Genomic DNA, 23393 nt, shown 5'->3' with positions numbered 1-23393 from the left:
ATCCAAACTTGGCCACAATTATCTTTGGGGTATCTAGTTTAAAAAATGTGTCCGGTGACCCGGCCATCCAACCAAGATGGCCGCCATGGCTAAAAATAGAACATAGGGGTAAAATGCAGTTTTTGACTTATAACTCAAAAACCAAAGCATTTATAGCAAATCTGACAGGGTAAAATTGTTTATCAGGTTGTTTATCAGGTCAAGATCTATCTGCCCTGAAATTTTTAGATGAATCTGACAACCTGTTGTTGGGTTGCTGCGCCTAAATTGGTAATTTTAAGGAAATTTTACTGTTTTTGGTTATTATCTTGAATATTATTATAGATAGAGATAAACTTTAAACAGCAATAATGTACAGCAAAGTAAGATTTACAAATAAGTCATCGTGACTGAAATGGTCAATTGACCTCCTAAGGAGTTATTGTCCTTTATAGTCAATTTTTAACAATTTTTATAAAATTTGTAAATTTTTACTAACATTTTCCACTGAAACTACTGGGCCAAGTTCATTATAGATAGAGATAACTGTAAGCAGCAAGAATGTTCAGTAAAGTAAGATGTACAAACACATCACCATCACCAAAACACAATTTTGTCATGAATCCATCTGCTTCCTTTGTTTAATATTCACATATACCAAGGTGAGCGACACAGGCTCTTTAGAGCCTCTAGTTATTCTATTTCAAAGATTCAGTTATTTGGTTAATTTGAAACACCGGGAAACGCAGTGGTTTGTAGTTTATAGTGGTGTTGACAAGTAATCATAAAAAATTAAGCCTTCAACTCGAAAAGAAATACAGAGGGACATTTTCACTTTTTTTGTATACTATGCATAACAAAGAAAGCTTGGCTTGTTTACCTGCTATAGATTCTTGTATTTTTCTGTGGTTTCTGTTTCTGTTGACACGCGAATCAATGAATGTGTTTGTAGATAGATGTATTTGTGTTCTGTTAAATTGTTCTGTTTAAAATTGTTACACGATGATGACTGCTGTACCTATATTTTGACTATTTTATTTATTATGTCTGTTTAGTTCACGCATCATTGTAAATATTACGAAATTTGATGAGACTGTCATCAAAGTGAGAGGTTAAGCGCTATAAAACCAAGTTTAATCCACCATTTTCTACATTTGAAAATGCCTGTACCAAGTCAGGAATATGACAGTTCTTGTCCTTTCGTTTTTGATGTGTTTTGTCATTTGATTTTGCCATGTGATTATAGACTTTCTTATTTGATTTTCCTCGGAGTTCAGTATTTTTGTGATTTTACTTTTTTCTAAGATGCTTATGATCGCTAGTTCACTGACCTTGGCCAACCACCGAGTCATTTCATAATTCTCACAATTCTCGTGATTCTTTGCTTAATTTCATGCTTGTAAACACAGTTTTTATTTTCTTATTTGTTAGAAGTAAAAAAATTAATTGCCCTTTTCAAAATTTACCAAAAGGAACAGGTAACACAAGGTATATTTTTTCTAATTTTACGAGGTGTAAAATAGATCAATCAAAATATCAAATGAAAAATGTCATATTTAGGATTAGGGTAATTTGTTGTAAGCATGGAAAGTTGAAATCAGATACTGAACTACATTTACAATTTAATATCCGTAAGATCAGCATGCAAGCAGTTTAAGTACAGTAATGTGAAAGCATACACATATTTTGCTTTATATGTTGAGCCACTGCTTTTTATTTCAAAGAGGTGGGATAAATAAAATGATAGCAGAAACAGATGTTGATAATGATGCGCATTTCAACAACATTTACAGTCCGAGTTAGTCTAATAACAAAAATTAAGCGGTTTCTGGTTAACAGTTGTCACTTACTTTCTGTGAATAGTTTGTATAATTTAATATGACAGTTACTATCCATTCGTTTGAACTTCCGATTTTTACATTTGCTTAGGGACTTTCGACTTTCATAAAATTTTCCTCGGAGTTCGATATTTTTGTTATTTTACTGTTTACACACGGCAATATATACTTAATGTCATCTTATGGGCATAATTGAAAGCTTGTCAATTATGCAGTTTAATCGAAACGAGATTTCGATTAGAGCTAGTTCTGTACAAAAGTATTGGATAGGCAGTTAAATTATTGTTAAAGTAAGCAGCAATGACTAAGAAACATGTTGCAATGTTACACAAAGCATAGATAAGCGTGTGTAAAATTTTCACAGATTAATTGACAAATGTCATGCTAAAGGAATATATGTATATATATAGACACATTTATAGAATTAGAGTTAATAAAATTACCGCAAAAGGTACATATAAAAATCAACAAAACAAGATTGTAATATAATAATTAAGTGCAAATTACCATGCGTAAAATTTGAACGTTTACTTCAGTTCTACTGAAACTAAAAGACCAATATCGGACGTTTGAAGTTTTATTGGCTTTTTTAATATGTTTAAACACTTTTAGGTTTGTAATTAATGAAGTGGTTAAATTAAAGTCAGTATTGTAAAACCCGTTGAGATTAAGTAAATTGTCCATTATATCTGTTTCCACCTGATCTGTAATTATATCACAATGTCTGTCAACTGCATTATGAATTTACAGACGATTTCAAACTGAACTTGTTAACTTCGTAAGTATCCACAAAAACTTATTGAACACTTATCTTATCTGGCACATCATGTAAGATCTTTAGAAAATCTAAAGAATTTCACTTCATTTGTAAATGCATTTTTGAAAACAATTTTCTTAATTTATAGCATTTTTTATTGATGCCCTTTTATGGGAAAAGTTCGGTTTTTTTTTGTTATGAAAAAATAGCTTCAACAACAATATCTATTTCATCAAATTGATATAAACACGCCCTTCCACGAGGAATTAGATTTAAATCCATGATATTGTTCTATTACTTGGGACCTTCACAACTTGGTACTATTTAATCACTAAGGAATCAGGATTGATTAACACCCTAAAAGATATGTATGAAAGGGACAATGTGATCTTTTGATGTAAACTATTGATAAGCTATATTGAGTCTTTTAAAATGTCAAAAACTGAATAGCACAGAATCAATCTAAACCTATTGGACGTTCATCAGACTTTCAGACTGTAGATGGACTATGATTTTTGGTGAGATATATTAATGTTTTCAACAATCAACAAACCTAACAAAACAAGTCAATACATTATTTATTATTTAAAAAGCATCTGAAAGAAAGGTTGTTTTTTTCAGTTTGATCTATGTAAATTTACATAAATGTTGAACAAAACATATGATTATGTATGAAAATATTATATTTTAATGAATAAATTCATATTCATATTTGTATTGACAACTTCAGATGTGTGTTTTACCAGAGGAAATTTAAGTAATACGCAAATATGCAATTAATATGTCGTAGTGGTTTAAGAAGACGATCATGATATGTTGATCATGATATGTTGTCATACCTTGTTTGCCTGTTCGAGGATTAGGATGTAAATAGAGGCAGTTTTCTAGCTGACGCCATAACGGGGTTTCAAGAAAAGGTGAATCGTCTCTCTGACTTTGTTCACACAGATGAGTGTTGTCCTAGTTTAAACTGGTATAGCTTGAAGAACACATTGGATGTTCGCTGTGTTGATTGGTTTGATAAATGACTACCCCTTCGTCTGTTTCACGACAGACCATTATCAGCTTGGCGTTGTCATCATTGTATGGGTAATGGGTAATATCTGTTTTAGATTATTAACAATATTCTATTACTTCTTTGCCCCGTCGCATTGTTTGCCTCAATAATCGTTGGTTTCCCTGGACGTCTTTTATTTGTCTCTTTTGTAAGTTTACGCGTGCCAGTGTTAGCAGGTGTGTTGAACTTGGTGCTATCTACTTCCATATCACATGTCTTCGCCTCTCTGTATGTTCTCTGTTACGACGGTATGTAGGATGAATTTTTTTCCCCGATTGGCGCAGGGACTTCTTCATAAATCATATAAGTCTGACCATCTTACATTGGATAGGATAACTAGTTGACAAGTATACTAATAAACGGTCAAGAGGATGATTTGGTGAACCTATATATCCTATATAACTTAAAAGCTTAAGGAGGACTTGTCAAGTACTTTAAAGGAAACTACTGGCTGCCATTCATTAGAGGAAATCAGAAGTAGAGTGAACGTCTGCCTTGACCAAAGAATGAAAAACAGAAGGAATAGATACCGATTTATGACGCATTAAACCATGGATTTGCGCAAAGCTGCATAATATGTGATACCATTAGGATTATTTTCCGATCACTATCTAAAGAGGTCTCCTGTATTTGTCTAATCAAGGTCATAATAAAGCTTTTGTCATAACCAATGCATTCATAGTTTGGCTTCAACTTACTCATACCTTTGATATTAGGAATAGCTTTTGCAATTTGTTAAGGTCTTTTTTTGGCCATATAGCTCTTCAACTGTTTTGGTTCTTTTACAAGCTTGGTTTCAAATCTTCTGCTTTGACCGCTCCTGATCTAAGCGCTTTGGACGGATGACATTTATAAAGTGTTTTTTTTCATCTTGGTTTATATTATGAACGGTCACACAAGTGTGATATTTGAAGTATCGTCAAAGGAAGCGTCAAATATTTTTTGGATCGTAAAAAAACCCTTTGTGTTTAAGGTCGGCGATCGTTCAGCACTTAAAAGTCTAGATAAGACCAACCTGTGCAGTTATCGATAATGTAAATCTTTAATTGTTTTGCTATTTCTATAATTCCAAGGTTATCATACCTCCTTCTTTGTCATCGGTTTGGTTTCGTTAAACAAATTGCGACTCTTCATATTCTAAAAGTGTCATCTTACATTTTCGTCATTAAGAACATAGATTGGAATAAATGAGCAAGTATATAGGTGTAATACCACCATTGATTTCCCCCTATAAGTCTTTGTTAAATTTGCACTTTAAAAAAAAAAATTGTGCAGAATTTATCTTTGTTTCAAATAAAGAAATACTTGGCATGAGTAAAGTTTTATCCTGTCCAGTACTATAGAAAAAAAATCATATAACCTTTCATTGCATATAAGATATCACTGGAAGTCAACCAATCAAATGTCCCTCCTTATTTAACCTGTGTACAAGCTTTAGTAACCATGTAACCTCAAGTTTCCAAAATATTCTATAGAAACCCCAAATATAAAAAGAATGGTGCTTTAATATACCGAAAACATATGTTTATGACCCATAAATGTTTTACTGTAATAAAATGTAGGAATATTTTTTTCTGCCTATTTTCATGCAACCGGATGAGACGTACCATGATTTGGTGGTATAACACCTATATAAGAAATCGTCTTTGTGAACGTTTATAATTGAAAGTAACAAAGTGTAATTTACACAAATACCATAGGAAGTATTAGATACTTGTAATCGATTCCCTTCCGATTTGCAACAAAATGTTTAAATATTGTCTCATGTATTACTAATGACTAAGCATAGAAATTTGGCACGAAAGTCGCACAGGTGTTAATCATAGTTATTCATGTCCAAAAAATCAAAAAGTACACCCCTTATATCATATGGAAATCTGGAAAGAACAAAGTTCTTTTTTAAATAGGCGAAGGCAAACTATTATTGTATTATATAATACACCATGTTCTGTCTTATAACCCGAAACTTAACAACTAGGAAAGGTGTCTCCCGAATAACGAAAGCTATTTCTTATGTATATTCTATATGGTCAGATGGAAACGGAAATTTACGCATCAACAACATGTAATTTCTAAGAAAAAGCTACACGTGACAAAATCGATATTTTTTTATAAAACAAGTATAAATAAATTTGTTTTCCAAGAATTATCAAGAAGTCAACCGTCTTTTAAATATTTAAGAGCATTTCTCTGTTAAGACCATTCATTTTATTAATGGGTGTTTGAATAAATAACCGATTTCTCTGAAACTTTGCCATCAATTAGATGGATAATCTAAAAAAAAAACATATGCAAAAACGAAACTCGCAAGAGCATGATGAAAAAAAAAAATTCCATGTAAAATTTTTTTGAGTTTTGCAGTGAACATAAATCACAACTCTGGAGCCGTTCTGATGAAAAAATTATTTGATTTGGTTTAGCTTGTCATAATTGTAATTGAAGATTCAAACAATTCAAGAAATGCTCTTTGGAATGATATCGATCGAAGGGAGAATCAGCAAAACTAGAATTGACATAACCATGCAATCCGCCGTCATATGATATATTAACAAGCAGGTATTCTCGTAACAAAATAAGAAAATATTCAATAATCATATTGAATATTTTTGTAAATCAAAAGTAAATACACGAGGAGGCGACCCTCATTGATAACCCGAATAAAACTTCTTCGGTTGCTCAGATGATGAAATATTTCAGATCTACATTCCGCAGAAATGACCCGAGCAACTGCTACAAATAAGTCAAATGGGCGAATGAAGATTTCGAACCATTTGTTTGTTTTTGACGACAGTAGAGAAACTAAAAGCAGCAAAACTCGTTAACAATCAGTTGGTATAGTAATGAATGTACCGATAGCTATAATATTGTGGGATGTGAGCCAAACTCGAGGAGCCAAAACCTTAACTTCACTTTACATTACAAAATATGGATATATATGTTAAAATAAATCAACAACAAGTGCGATAAAATAAACAAATAGCTGGTAACCATATGCATGATTAACGAGTCATTAAATTAAAAGTTCGTTTTGGAAAGAATAGGTATCAAAGGTACCAGGATTATAATTTAGTACGCCAGACGCGCGTTTCGTCTACATAAGACTCATCAGTGACGCTCATATCAAAATATTTATCAATCCAAATAAGTAAAACGTTGGAGAGCATTGAAGATCCAAAATTCCAAAAAGGTGTGCCAAATACGGCTAAGGTAATCTATGCCTGGGATAAGAAAATCCTTAGTTTTTCGAAAAATCCAAAGTTTTGTAAACAGGAAATTTGTAAAAATGACCACATTATTGATATTCATGTCAGAACCTAAGTGTTGACTAGTGGGCTGGTGATACCCTCAGGGACGAAACGTCCACCAGCAGTGGCATCGATCCAGTGGTGTAAATATTGTATATGTACCAGGATTGTGAAATTCAAAGAGACAAAATCCAATAATTCTCATGTGTCTGTTCTTATTACAGAAGACAAGATATCATAAACTATATAAAGATATTGTAACTATTTATTTTTCATGTCATAAACTATATAAAGATATTGTAACTATTTTTCATGTATATTATTTCATCTAGATTTGTATATAATATTGGTTTCATTACGTCCCTTTTATCTATTAAGTTTGTTGTTTATTCAGTTATTGAGCTATTTTTATATGCAAAGAACCCATCAGAAAGGCCAACGCAACGTTAGTTCAAGAGAAATGACACATAACCTGAGACTGGACAGTGAACCCATGCAACGTGATACCTTATTTCAGTTAATCGGGTAACGGGATACCTATTTCAGATAACCCGGGTAACGTGACACATGTGTATTTCCGTCATTTATATCAAATTTAACATGAAGATGAGTTAATAGAAATTGTATCAATTTACATGAAATTACAAATGTCATCGGCTGGTCTTCCGATAATATCTATAAAAAAATTGAATATCTTCGTATTAAATATCACATAATTAACGTCGTCATGTGCTAATTCCACTGAATTTAAACTTAAAAATAAAAAGTAAAATGATTGATTCATTTTGAAAAATTAGAAGACCAGAGACAATTCAGAATTGCACATTAATTGTTATAATGGTTGAAGATTTTACAATAATTCGTTATATATTTAAACATAATTCAGATGATTGTTTGTTGCTGTATATCATAATTGCATTTCGTTTATTGTTTTGTACATTAATCATGCAGCAAGTTTTCTCGTTTGAATTGTTTTGCATTTGCCATTTTCGGGATATTTTATATCTGACAATTCAGTATTGGTTTTGCTATATATTAGAAAGCCATAAGGTGACCTATAATAGTTGTTCACTTCTAGGTCATTTGGTTTCTGGTGGAGAGTTATCTTATGGCAGTTATACCACATCTTCTTATTTTCATATTAGGATAAAACGAAAGGATATTGTAAAGTTTTCGAGCTATATTTGTGGGTTTATAACTTCATGTAATAAGTCCACATCATAATTGTCAAGCTTTTAAAATGATCTTTTATACGAAATACAACTCTAATAATCGAGTACACTTCCGACAAAAATACTTTTATTTAGTGTAAATCTCTTTTTTGCTTTTAAAAAGTTTATGGAGACGTGATAAGTCTACAAATAAATATCTATAAACATCAGATCTATGTGATTACTGAGCAATAACCAACAAACAACCAACCGCGGGGGAAGCAAACAAATTTCTGTAACAAAGGTATAAATACAATACTTTATATGACATAAATAATTCAAAGAAGCGATAACGCTCAACAAAACATTTGGTGTCCACAAGACGTGCTTATAATTCAACCTTCATCAAGGATTAAAAGCAAGATGTTGTCAGGTCATTAAAGATGGCATATTTTGGTAATATTGATTCACTCATAGGGTCTTTACATAGGGAAAAAAACCCACATTAATGCTAAAACCAGTTGTTGACAGGATACGGCTTATATTTTTCCGCTCACATCGGTCTCTATGGCTATAACGACTAGTTGTATATAGGTCTGCTTTACGTGTTGGCGGATGCCAGTTGTAATTGCAAGCAGTCATGATCTGTTGCTATTTCCAAGGATACTACTTGCAATTACCTCTGCTGGTAAATATTCGGGTAGGTTCACGTGATTCTATACATAATCAAATTGAATATTTGAAAGAATATCCAAAGTGAAAGCAACTTGATATCCTTATACCGGTATACAGTATGTGGAAAATTTTTCTTGCAAAATTAATGCCAGCAAATGTCCAAAAAGTGTTTATGCAGTTATGATCTGAAAAGTATTTGTGCAGTTATTTTCTAAAATCTTTTCTTTTAATTAGCAATCGTAGAACTGGTTTAAACTGATTTGAACTGCATACCAAACTGGGTTTGAAACGGTTATATTTGGGGAAATCTATATCTTTTTATATTCACTTAAAGACTATTGTCATAATTTCAATCGTGACAATATGAACTATCCGTTATTCCTTTCTATTTTGTTTTGTTGTATGATTGCAAGTTCTTGTATGTATATAGATGTTCAAGTTTAGATATCCTTATTTGCAGACATTATAATTGCGATTTAACTTATTTACGAGGAAAATTTTAGTTTCAGGGATGGATCTAGCCATTTTTAAAAGGAAAGGGGTTGTAATCCATGATATAAAGGTGGAGGCGGGGGTTCCAACCATATATTCAAATTCAAAAGCATTGATCGTAAAAAAAGAAGAGGGGGTTTAAACTCTCAGAACCGACCCCTTGGTCATTGGACCAGCCAGAAGGCTTTATCATGGCTGTTTTTACAGAAAAACCATTGGTTGCTTATATTCTCGTCGTTTACTACTTGTAATTCAATCAAAATATTTAAGACTTTTTAAGTCGTTTGTAGCATTACTATAATACGATTACTTTCAGTTTTTATTTGTTTTGTTTATTGTTCTCTGTTATGCATCATTATCAATCATATATACACTAATGACTATCGTTTGCTATGATTTTTTTTATAGTTGAGATCATGAAATGATGACTTGTTTGTGAGTATTTTTAACCTTTACGAACTGTTCAAATTCAATTTTGTGTTGCTATATACAAGACTTTTCTAGATAAACATCAGTATTTCAATGGAAATTCATATTAGTTTTGAAGAAACCAATTACATATAATTGATTAGTATATTTAATGTTTATCTCCTCATATCTATCAGTGAAATCTTTCATAATTAATATTCTATGCAGATTAAAGAGAGGTTGATCTAGAAGGATGTTTTGACACCCAAGTTGTGACGTGAATGTTGTCTTTACTACATCCCATATTATTTACTATGATCAGATCTATTATTGTTCCCAGCTGCATCACTAAATCGCCATAAGATTGCTTCATTCGGGTGACTAACTTCAAATTAAATTTCATATAAATTTCTATCAGATCTTGCTTGTTGTATCAGACAAGTTTGAAGCGTAGACAGACCGAATCAGAAGAAAATAAAACCTTATTTATCCGGGCATTGAACAATCATTATAGGTGTTTACCCGTGGTTTAATGTGTTTTCCGTCTTCTAGTTTAATAAAATGTAATTCTGTCACCCATGAAAATAATAAAAACACATCCTGTTGTTACAGTGAACAAAAAGATTTATCTTTTTTTGTGGAAAAATAGACAAGAGAGTAAACAAATTTTTTATCATAATATATCATCTATGAATAAAAATGTGGTTCTTACTGCAAACATATATCAAGTTTAAAAGATAGTCTCGGACACAATAAATATTAATTGCATATGTACAAGAGAAAATAAGTATCTTTAAAATCTTATCAATTATCAATCACATGATGTTAAAAATAAAGTGAACTTAAATAGGTTTTATAAATGTCCAGATAGAGATAGATTCTCGAGAATAGATTGATAAAAAAATAGGCTAAAAAGTCATTCTTATCGTGTATTTACTCAAAGTTAAAAGTTATATTAAATTTTATCTCTTAAAATATATTATTTTTAATATGGTTGTATTACTAAAATTTTGAATTACCTAAGACAAAATTTTAATAAAAAAACTATTACACATATATTGAACTATGCAAGTAGATCGGACAGTTTATAGCAGTCACAAGTGCTATTATATTTACTGATTACAATGATGTTACAAATTCGAATGTAGTATTCATTTGTGATATCTTAAAGTGATACTAGTAGTTACAATTATATGTAAAAGGCTACTGTGATACTTACAAGTAGATGTGATAGGCTACTGTGATACTTACAAGTAGATGTGATAGGCTACTGTGATACTTACCACAAGAAGATGTGATAGGCTACTGTGATACTTACAAGTAGATGTGATAGGTTAACATGATACTTACAAGTAGATGTGATAGGCTACTGTGATACCTACAAGTAGATGTGATAGGTTAACATAATACTTACAAGTAGATGTGATAGGCTACTGTGATACCTACAAGTAGATGTGATAGGCTATTGTGATACGTACAAGTATATGTGATAGGTTAACGTGATACTTACAAGTATATGTGATAAGTTAACGTGACACTTACAAGTAGATGTGATAGGCTACTTTGATACTTACAAGTTCTTACAAATAGATGTGATAGGCTACTGTGATATTTACAAGTAGATGTGATAAGTAACTATGATACGTTCATGTAAATGTGCATGGTAGGCTAGTTATACTTACTAGTAGATGTGTTAGGTAAATGTGATACTTACAAGTATATGTGATAGGTAAATGTGATACTTACAAGTAGATGTGTTAGGTAAATGTGATACTTACAAGTAGATGTGATAGGTTATCGTGATACTTACAAGTTACTTCTAGCAGTCTATAGATTGAATTTTGTATGATTTATTCTCCGGCAATCAAATCTTGGGATCATCGGAGTTCTTCGATTCTTTGATTAAATAGTGTCTGTCATTTTGGTTTTCTTATAGCTAGTTGGGTTTTTTTAACTATGTTATGCATATTTCGGAACGACATATTTATAAAAAAAAATTTAAACATATTTTCTTAATGTTCGTTTCTTTCTGTATTTATTCAAAAGTAATTAATAAAAGTATGCCCAATTGCTTTGATTTTCATCGTATTTCATTTTTGTGAATGAAATTTTTGGCTTGCATTTCTGATGTTATACTCAATTAAACATGTTTTATGGTTTTTAAAGAAAAATGTATAAAGTTTTGTAATTCCTGTGACACAATTTGTTTAAATTTTGACTAAAATTTGGTGTCGTTCCAAATGACTTGGACGTGGGTTACATTTAAATTAACCCTATAACACAGTCGGTTTTAATTAATTCTTTATGAAATGTACATATTTTAAGAAAATTTGCATTTTATAAAGAAGGGAATAAAAAACGTTTTCCCATGGTATGCTATTAAAAAGCAATAGCACCATATATTTAAAAATAATCATTTTTAAGAATAAAATATAGCATATAACTCTTAACTTGATTGATTAACTTTTCCTTTTCAGTTTGTATTCATGGAATGACAGGCCATAATACCATATATTGTTATTTCTAAATAAAATGTGCCTTTTAAACATCAGTATCTATTGTCATTTATGAATAAAAACTTCCTTTACACACTATAGTTTCTCTGCATGCTGGTTTTATAACCAACATAATTTTTGCAGTTCATAATTTTTTATCTGCTCTAGTTAACATTGATTTGGAGGTTTTTGGTCTTATATTTTAGTTATATTTTGTGAATAGAAAATCTGATACATTTTTGAGTGTGTTAGTTTAATGTTTGCTATTTCATAGTTAATTATTTCATTTTGCTATATATATGCTATTGTTTGTTACTTTTTTGATATTTTTTAATTGTCTCTGAGTTCTGTCCATCCTGTCTTTTTATGTTTTCAAATTTGTGGTGATCATTTTGAATCTGGTAAAGCTTGGAGTCTAGAATCAGAGCTTAACAACTGAAAAAAGGAAAAGCCATTATAAATGTGGATGCACAGTAGTTAGTTTTCAGGGAAAAGGTGGAAATTTGCTCACCTGACTAATATTGTGTGCATGAAATGCGCAGATCAAGTTTTTGCCAAGCAAATATCGAGTATTATTATATTTCACGTTAAAATACCATATTTTGATTGGCTAATACGAGGGTGTAAATTTACTCTATCACATTGCTGAGCGGGTGACAATTTTTTTGAATGTTACCCTCTCGTCCAGACTAATAAAAAAATCGATTTTTAAAGGACAAAGAACAACAGTTACAGTTGATAGAATGCAATGCTAAAAAATGAAGACTCCGTGTGTTCTAACAAGCCACCAATGTGCTGGTACAGGGCTGAAAGGTTTTAGCTCAGTTTTGCTTCTGTAGTGAATCACTGGGATGTGAAGAGTTCACTCCAGTCTTGCTTTTTGATAGAGCTGTGAGGTGACAATTTATTAAAATGCTGTACACAGATGCACCCCCATCATATATATATCAGAAATGGTTCTAAAATTTTAATAATTCAGAATGCAGCTAGCAAAAGTTGCATATGTACAAAGTTCATGAGAAAGAATTAACATTGAAAACAGCCTTAATTATTATGATATGATTACTGGAACTTTATAGAAGGTAAAGGAGCGATGTAACAAAGATACCATATATCCTATAGCCAACCAAACACTTCTGACAGTAAAACCACATTCTAGATGACTTCAACCTCAAATATTATCTTTGGGTGTATTGGTGTGTTGGTGTTGACAGCGTTTTTCCAACATATGCAGGCAGTGTTGATGTCTTGGTCTTGCGATACAAGTTTCAATTATTGTGTCAAATCTTGATATTTGAACAAATGATAATTTGTTGCAGCCAAGATAATAATAGTATATAAGGAATGATAAAATGAAACACCAAAAATACTGACCATTACAACTGACCACATACACTACTTATATCAACTCCTCCGAACAAATGGAAGACAAACTACATCGAACAACCCACGGTTTTTATAGTATAGCATATTTTTGTACTGAAACCAAAAAGTGGTAGGTTTTAAATAAATAAAATAAAGCAGAACATACTTTGAAAACCAGGTTCGAAAAGTGTTTGCCACTACAACAGTCTGCTTATGCATGTAATAACGAAACTAAGATACATTCATCTGGAAAAATGCGTTTAAACAATTAAGACGAATTCAAGGTCACATGCAAGTCGTGATGATACGCTACACGAAGCCTTCTTACCTTATACACCTTCATGCTAATATAAGTTAATGTCAAAAATTGAGAAACCCAGTACATTTAAACTTGGTATTATTGGAAGGACGATTCAATCATCATTTATAAATAGTTAACTTAACATTTATGTTTCAAACACATCTGTAACTTTGATTGGCTGACATCAATCGCGAGGCACTCCAAGATCATATTTTTTTTCCGTATAATTACATTAGATGTATGTTTCATTATAATATTTTATTCTGATTGGCTAACTGCACATCACGTGTTATTCCGTAAGCAGTTGCATTGCTCAATACAACTTTTCACTCATGATAACACGGGCTCCAACAATAAAGTGCACAGGTGAATTAAATAATAAAATATATAAAATTCGTGTTTTCACGATCATAGCTAAAAAATGTAATTATAAGTATTGAATGCTTCTTTTTGTAACTTTATAGGGTTGTAAAAGCGTTGACCGTGCGTACATTTTTAGAATGAAGCGCTTCCGCGCTTCATACAAAATGTACTTCGGTCAACGCTTTTACAACCCTATAAAGTTACAAAAAGAAGCATTCAATTCTTAAATAAAATACAACATGTATGATTACACGTACTATACATGACAATGTTAAAATAATGCATTGATAAGCAAACGAAAAGCTTGGCCTAATTTGCATGGTCACAAGTAAAATAAAATGTATTTAGAAGAATTGAATGCTTTTTTTTTATAATTTTATAGGGTTGTAAAAGTGTTGATCGTGTGCACAATTTTAATATGAAGCCTCAGTATGAAGCGCTTCCTATCTTCATACAAATTATAAAACGAAGCACTCAATTCTTAATTAACAGGTTTTGCACTGAATTTATGTTTTAAATAGTTGAGGTCACACAAAAAATCGTATGGTATTAGCTGTTATTGATGCGAGAACGTTATGCAATGTTTGTGTCAAATATAATTGCTTTTAGGCTCTGACCTGTGAACATAAGCAGCAATGATGATTATTACCATTGCACTTATTGCGCAGTGGAATATTTTAAAATGAAAAAGGAGTAATCTGAAAAGGGGAATTACATCCAATAAAAATTCTTTATTACTTTTCAAGTTATTTTATCATTTGAAACTGTCAAAGTAAACTTTATTTGATTTTAGTGATAAAAATGATGATCAAAGTTCCTTTTGAAATAAACAAAGATTTCAAAATTTATGACCCAAGAAATATCTTATGAGCATTACGATCAATTATCAATAAGTCAACGAAGTGAAACTCAAAAATATTCTAGTCTTAACTGACTGTAATATATGTGTATTTATTAGTGCACTTAATTTAATGTAAAAATATTTTTCAGTACATGTTTATGCCTTGGTATTATCGGATAAAAATCGTAAGATGCAAACGCCAGAAAGTCCTTGTTCAAGGATGTCCAAGATGAAGTGATAAAAGTTTATTTTTGTGACAAAATTTACAAAGGTTACATTGTAGCACTTTTGAAATTTCAGCAATATTAATTAAGGCAGAGTGATAATAACAAATATAACAAGAAGTAATTGTAACAGGATGCTGTTACGAAGTCTCCCAAACAAAGCTCCCATAACTCGACATTCCTATGGTACCATCCATTTACAACAGGAGGGGGTGGTGGATGCAACAAGGGTCTTTACCTACATTTCATTTGATTTGTTTTATTATCCCCTACAAGAACATATATGGTTAAGAGGTGGGGATCTGGACTGTTTACAAGATAATAGCATATTCTCAAATTGAACGGGGTGGAGTGACCCCAATGGACTCTCCCTATTTTTTCATTTGATGTGTTTTATTCTTCCATACAAGAATATATATTATTAAGGGGTGGGGATCTTGACCGTAAACAAGTTTTCAAACAAGAGGGGATAGGGTGACCCCCTAGGGACTTCCCTTTTATTTCATTTTATTTATTTTATTGTCCCCTACAAAACTATCTGTGGTTTAGGATGGATATCTGGACCGTTTACAAGTTAATAGCACATTCTCAAATTTAAAGGGGTGGGCTGACCCCCAGGGACTTCCCTTTTATTTCATTTGTTTTGTATTATTGTCCCCTACAAGAATATATATGGTTTAGGGGTGGGGATCTAGACCGTTTACAAGTTAATAGCACATTATCAAATTGCATGGGGTGGGGATGACCCCCCAGGGACTTCCCTTTTATTTCATTTTTTTATTATTGTCCCCTACAAGAATATATATATAGTTTAGGAGGGGGGTATAGACCGTTATCAAGTTAATAGCACATTCTCAAATTGAAGGGGCTGACTGTCAGGTATACGACATACAATGTGACTAACGATAGGAGTCGAGACCACGACCCGTGTTTCTATAATATTATAAACTCTCATAAGATACGCTCGAGAATAAGACGTGTTTCTAGAATAGCCCTCGTCAGATACGCACGAAGATTAAGAAGTGTTTCTGGAAGAGCTCTCGTCAGATACGCTCGCGATAAAGACGTGTTTCTAGAAGAACCCTCGTCAGATACGCTCGAGATTAAGACGTGTTTCTAGAAGAGCCCTCGTCAGATATGCTCGAGATTAAGACGTGTTTCTAGAAGAGCCCTCGTCAGATATGCTCGGGATTAAGACGTGTTTCTAAAATAGCCCTCGTCAGATACGTTTGAAATCGGGAAGTTCGGTCAGAAAACTTTACTCAGTACTTGGATTACTTAAAAAACGCCAAACCAAGTTTTTTGATTGGTTGAATTTTTGTATCTGTGTACAAAGTATGTTAATCGTGCTTGACATTTATATGAGCGCAAAGCCAGGGCACGTATTGCGTGAGAAACTAATCAACCAGTCAGCTTATGTTATCTATGTTTCATTTTTTCTTATTTTCTTTATGTTATAGCTTCTTTTCTACATGAGACAATTCTTCATCATGTATATTCATCATACCATATTAAAATATGTAACCTTCGATTTTATTTTATTTTTTAGATAATATTAGATATTCTGATAAAATTAAAAATGACAGCGTTGGTCGTATTTAAGCAGACCACATATTCTTATAACTCTGTCTGGAAAACAAATGTAGATTTAAATCAAAACCTAATATGAATTTCAGATAAAGATCAAATATCTATATTAGGTTAATATATCTATATTAGGTTAATATAGATGTCTAGTAAAGCTATGTTTTTGTCAACATCTTGACACATCAAGAGTTCATAGTGCGTGATGAGATAGAATGAACACATATTATACACTAAGATCACCACAAATATTAAGTATCGTTTCTCAATATGTAAAAAAAATGAACAAATTTGAATGGTACTTGAAATTAAATCATTTACCCAATTAAATGCCAAAAGTTTGTATACTGTCTTACTTAGTTTCGGTAATGAAATTTAGTAGTTTTTCAATGATATGTGTGAAGTTAATAGCAAACACCTAATGATGTACTAATTTGCAAATAATGTATTTAAACAAGGATGAATTTAGGAATATCTACAGAACAGCCACTTGTTCATTTCTAGTTGAAAGGTAACAGTGACACATTCGTTTCTAAAACACGAAATCAAAACACAAAAACACAAATATCTAAAGACTAAATGCTGAAATAAGTTTCTTTGTCTGGTTACATATTTCTCTGCGATGAAAAAGTATGTTTCGCATTCTACTAGTCAAGTTATTATCTCAAGAAGTTACCCGTCACGTTACTTCTACATATAAACTTGAGAAATATGCACGTCAAAGATATTTCAACTTGTGATGTATTTATTTTGAGAGATGATGAATGATTGTTTAAAGGAAACAGTAGATAACTATCGATTGTTCAGATAAAAAAGAAAGGGGTTATTTTAGGCCACAAAACAGCAATAAAGTTGGACTTTTTTTTATCCTAGTAAATTCTCTATGCTGCAAGTAAAGTCACTATCCAAAGTTCTTCCTCTTATTAAAGTATTGTATAGCTCCTTGTATCTAATGTGATCTTGAGTTCAGGATTTATAAATTAGTAGTATTTGAACATCTTATTTACACACCATGGGATATTCTGAGATTAGAATATATCACGCAGTAGTCTTTTTAGCGGATTAAGACGTAATACGTTTCATATGAGGATGAATAATTCTATTGTTGAAGATTCATTATTTATGGTCAGTATAAATCCTAGACATGGGATAAGAGGTGTTACTTAAACGATTATCAAAACAGATATCTCCAGGTTTATCTGTAAACAGGTATAACATTTCCTTGTTTTATTTGCCAGAAATTATTAAACAATGAATATATATCACACTGTCTTTCCATTAAATAATGAATGTAAGTAATAATTGACCCGAGGTCAACTGACAGGGAAAGAAGTATACCTACCCGGGTTTTAACGATTTGCAAAGCGACTGTTTGGTCCACTATACGAATTTCAACACTATTAGTCTAATTTCGAACTTTACATGTTTATTCTATTGAAAAATAAGAAACAATTTTTTGAACCAGATTTATAAAAGTTGGAATTTGTTTTTTTAATTCTTATGATAATAACTAGATTAGACACAAGAAATGTCATCTCCATATTCTCCATTTAATTCGTTATACAGTAGCTACAATATCTCAAGCATACCAAGTTTAGTTTCAATTTTCAATAGATGCCTAGTATAAGCAACAACACTTCTCGTATCGTTTTAAACTTCGCCCAAGATTTTGGTGCGATTAGTGTTTTTAATCTTAAGGTGTCTGAATAATATTTCGTTTTTTTGTTCTTTTATTATTTATTTTTTTGGTGAAAAAGTGTCGGACAGAAAGCAAAATTATGGAACAAAAAGCAAAACGGACTAAAAGCAATGGACAAAAAGCAAAAGTGTCGGACAAAAAGTAAAATTATCGGACAAAAAGCAAAAGCGGACATAAAGCAAATTGCGGACAAAAAGCACCGTATCAGCCGTCTTTTGTCTTTTTTGCTTGTGCTTTAAATCTTCCAAGAAGGCAGTTAAATGATTTAAAATATTTGAGACATGATTCTTTACAAATAATCTTTGAAAGCAAATTTAATAAATGGTTCAATCAACACTACAAGTAAAACAGTCGTATGACTACAATAGGCCTATTATAGGTTGTCAACCGGGAATATGGGATCGAATGCCACTGGAATTAAAACGAGGAAAATGGAAAAAAGACAGAAATTTAGACTTGTAACATGCCATCTAGGGACCCACAAAGAGTTGTTGTTGTTAGGGTTCTGAACGTGCAGAGAGCGTTGCACTCTCTCTACACAATGCATCAGGTTGAACGTCCTCATGACCGGCGTGCCACCATATTTGCCATTACTAGTAGGAGGCAATCAACATCAAATGAGGATCGTTAGTATGGTATCACATTCGCCAATTCTTTAATACTATTTTAAACGTTTTTAACTGTAATCTCAGCGGAGAGTATTTTTTTTTAAATACTGGCCATTAGAATCAATGATTGCCCCTTGTGAACAAGTGTTCAAATTATAATTGTTTGAAGAGTATCTTACATATATTATTACTACCAAGTTTGAATAAAATTGAACATTCGTTGGATGAGGTATAATGTGATTTCAAATAGATTTTCGGTGGGATCTATCTGCAACCTATGACGTCATGCTGGCATGCTGCTTTCGGCAAGGTGACTTGAAAAAGTATAAGTCTTAAAAGCAAAAATACACTAGAACTCTGATAACTTCGACCAACTTCTTTACTGTTTTTGAATATAACAAAATAGTAAAATGTTATTGAATTTTGGAGCTTTTCGTATGGTTTCCTTTATTATCAAGAGTATCTGTTTTAAATAACTGTTAAAATTAAATTAAATGTTTAGTACAAACTAAATACATATTTGAATAACTTATAGCTGCATTTTTCCCGTTCTTTTTTGTTCGTAAAGTAACAATTACCTGATAAAAGTAGTTTACAAATGTTTGGATTGTTTACATAAGGCTAACAAATATTTAATTTTTGATCTTGTACTTGGTCGATTTTTTAATAATGCTGCATTTACATGGCATTTAACCTTTGATTGATAGTAACGTCATGACACGTACGGTATTAAATAGTGTATAACCAGTCTAACATTTAAGGGGCTTCTAAGCAAAATTAGACACCCATCTGTACTATCTGTAAAGGGTAGTATTTATAAAGGCATGCATGATAGATATTTAAAAACCAGTAATCATTATGTTGATCAAGACAAAATATTCAAGAAAAGTTATCATGTACCATTACCAAACTTATTGCATAACTGTAGTAAAGCACATGCGCCATGGATTGTTATGCACCTAGCTACTATACACATCAGATATCAACCCAGTGGTTGCAATGTAACATATATTTAGAAACAGAAAATAACAACAAACACAATACAAAAAATATTTGATTTTACATATCTTTATTTTGCATGTCAATCACTGGTAACTTTTGAATAGAAAATGAAACTTGAATTTCCTATCATATTGATCAAGAATTAAAATATGAATATATGCTTATACATTTAATAACGTTCAAAAATATATGACAATAAATTGTATTCAAAATTAAAATAATTTTGGTAAACAGTCATTTTCTTAGAATTTATCTGGAATATGTATGTTAGATATAAAAGTTATGTAGATCAAGATCTCAATCTCTATTATTGACTTTCTAAGAATATGCAATAAAACACGTCGAATTTTTAGAAAACTGCATCCTTTTTTTATACACACAAAATTGGATTGTTATAAATAAAAATGAGAATGGAAAAGGGGAATGTGTCCAAGGGACAACAACCCGACCAAAGAGTAGAAAACAACAGAAAGTCGTCACTGGGTCTAAACACAGCAACAAAATCCCGCATCAGGAGGCGGGCTTCAGCGGGCCCCTTAAAAATTAATACATGTACTAGTTCAGCGAAAATGAACGCCACACTAAACTCCGAAACATATAAATGAACCAATATTTAAAAAAATAGGTAAGTTGTTTGAATGAGTTAGCGAAGTTGTTTAAACGAGTTATCGAAGTTGTATAAACGAGTTATCGAAGTTGTTTAAACGTGTTAGCTAAGCCGTTATACCAAGTTAGCTAAGTTGATATAACGATTTAGATATGGTTAGTCGTTACAGCGAGTTATCTAAGTCGTTAAAACGAGTTACATAAGTCGTTTAAACGAGTTAGTTAAGTAATTTATCTAAACGAGTTAGCATAGTTGATTGAACGAGTTAGCTTAGTCGTTATAACGAGTTAGCTAAGTTATTATAACGTCGTTATAATATGTAAGCTAAGTCGTTATAATGACTTAAAAATAAAATGTCTACCCGACACTACCGGGTTACGTACGATTTGCCTCTATTAATAGAATGAATAAAGCTGCATGCAGTGTACGAGGTTTAAAAAAATACTAAACCGTTGTTGTTTCTTTACTAGAAGAGTCTGCTAGATCTTTTGAGTATCTAAATAAAAAGAATGAAAATGTCGCTTCCCTCGGAAATTACCAAATGAATTAGTCATGGTGTAGACGTATTTAGTGAAATCTTTTATTTGTATGTTTGTATAATTTATTAAGTGTAAAACATAACTGTTTCTATGTTAAGCTAATGATTAAGGTACAGACTTTTATGTTGCCACTACTGACATTTATTTATTATATAAACCCAGCATAGCACGTGACAGCAGATTTAATAAATACTATGTTCTCACTATATCAAAATGTCTTTATGTAAAATAAAAAGCATTACGAGAAAACTATTGTTAAAAGATATAAAAATAAAAATACGGTATTTTAAGGGCGATTTTTTGTATATACATAAAACACTGAAGATAACCAATTTTGTTTGCACAAATATGTTGTTGGTTCGTGTATTCGTCTTTATATAATTACAAATGTAATCATAACACTGTAAAATTCAGACCTGTTTCATCATTTTCCTGATGATACAAACGAAATTCATATAATACATATAATATATATGGACATTTTAAAAATCTGTTGAATACCGAGATAGAATATACAAAATAGTTAATACCGTTTAAAATGTTCATTAGCATAGTTTAAAAGTATCCGAGAGTTTAAATTTTAGTTATTAAATAATACCTATGAAATCTGTACTACTACTACACGGAGCAAATGAATGGGTCTATTTTGAAGTAGTTCATTGATATTTACAAATACAAATACCATCTATTTAAGGTGTGGTGAAAAGATCCACCGTGTGTTTTCATTGGTGTTTTGTGTTAATTGACAAAGGTAGACCCATTTAAACCTTCCTTAAATAGCGATATATATCAGTGCTTCAGGTATAGTGAACATACCTCCGAAATGTGACATCTTAAATACTAAGTAGACGAGACTCTATATAGTAAAGTAAATACAGCGTATATTTAAGTGAAAGTTTGTGACATTAAGGATGGCACAGGCTGAACTTGACTGCAAACAATGTCATAATGAACAAAAAGACGAAGTGACAGACAAAACATATGAAACTCAGAATATTGAATCAATTGAGGAAAAAGCACAAGTGGAATATAATTTAAGGAGAAGTTCTTTAGTTAATCGGGTTGTAAGTGAACGACTGCGTAAAGAACCCAGGAAACCAAAACCAAAATCAAAGCCTCCACCACTAAGTAAATATCGGCGGAGATCAGCGAATGCACGCGAACGAACTCGAATGGTAGACATCAATGATGGTTTTGCTGAACTCAGAGGTGTTTTACCAACAATCGAAGCAAGCTCAAAAATGACAAAAATAACAACTTTAAGGTTAGCTCTCAATTATATATCTGCTTTACGACATACTTTAGGATATGAAAATGATGTTGATGGAAACTCCGACGCTGCCTCAACGCGATCTGCGTCATATGATGATTTGGCTTCAGACGCTGCATCATTGCCATCAACAAGCTCCTCCTCAGGTGATGAACATTGTCAAAGTCCAATGGATGGAGATTTCCTTAGTTCTGATGATTTACTCACAGGTGATATGGACTTGATAAACTTTGATCCTAGTGCTGAATTATTGTTAACGTAAAGTGACAGTGAGACAATCACAATTGTATCCAACTTATTTTATTGATATTGTTTTATAATATCGGGAACAATTACGGACTTCAGGAAGAACATTGTTAATCAATCGTAAGTTATGTCAGGGACTTTCTCTCATCATATATTGTTCTATATCACGGGCATCACTTCATTTATTGTTATTTCATAGTTTACCTTTTCAAACTTTGTCTCATGTCGCTATATGAAGATATTTTTGTTTTATTTTACGGAGTTTTAACTTATGTGAAATGTTGTCGGATGGTAATAGTATACTTGGCATCAGAGTTATTGGTTTCATCCAAAAAGGCAAGGATATATTTTTGTAATTATTTATTATTGTTATTTTTACATTTTGTATGCATTAAAGATTATTGATGCGCCTCGTTTTCGTTTAGATACTAATACTTAAGTGAATTTGAGAAGCAAGATTTAATCTGATACGTATTGACAGGTCTCGGGTGTTTTTCGTTTGACCTCACTTAAATGGCTATTAGTTTTAATTTCAGTTTTAAACATTTTCTTTCTGCATTCAATTTTCCAAATCTCCTACAATATTCCAGTGTGCATGTTGAAGGTAAATGTTGACATGTAAGGTTACATCTATGTCTGGAGGACTG

General features: G+C 31.7%; 1 protein-coding gene across 1 annotated transcript; it reads left to right on the top strand.

The window, feature by feature from the left end:
• The first annotated feature begins 22016 nt into the window (after nucleotides 1-22016).
• Nucleotides 22017-23152, top strand: LOC139516017 (transcription factor 21-like). The gene has a single exon (XM_071305821.1). The coding sequence runs from the start codon at nucleotides 22142-22144 to the stop codon at nucleotides 22760-22762; it is 621 nt and encodes a 206-aa protein (XP_071161922.1). The 5' UTR covers nucleotides 22017-22141; the 3' UTR covers nucleotides 22763-23152.
• The last annotated feature ends 241 nt before the right edge of the window (nucleotides 23153-23393 follow it).

This window comes from Mytilus edulis, chromosome 3, assembly GCF_963676685.1.
Source record: "Mytilus edulis chromosome 3, xbMytEdul2.2, whole genome shotgun sequence".
NCBI classification, from domain to species: domain Eukaryota; kingdom Metazoa; phylum Mollusca; class Bivalvia; order Mytilida; family Mytilidae; genus Mytilus; species Mytilus edulis.
The sequence above is the reverse complement of the archived record's forward strand: the minus strand, read 5'-3'. Positions and strand labels throughout refer to the sequence as shown.

What these genes read in the sequence shown, in the direction of transcription:
- LOC139516017 (XM_071305821.1), top strand. Translation starts at nt 22,142, where the DNA reads ATGGCACAGGCTGAACTTGACTGCAAACAATGTCATAATGAACAAAAA.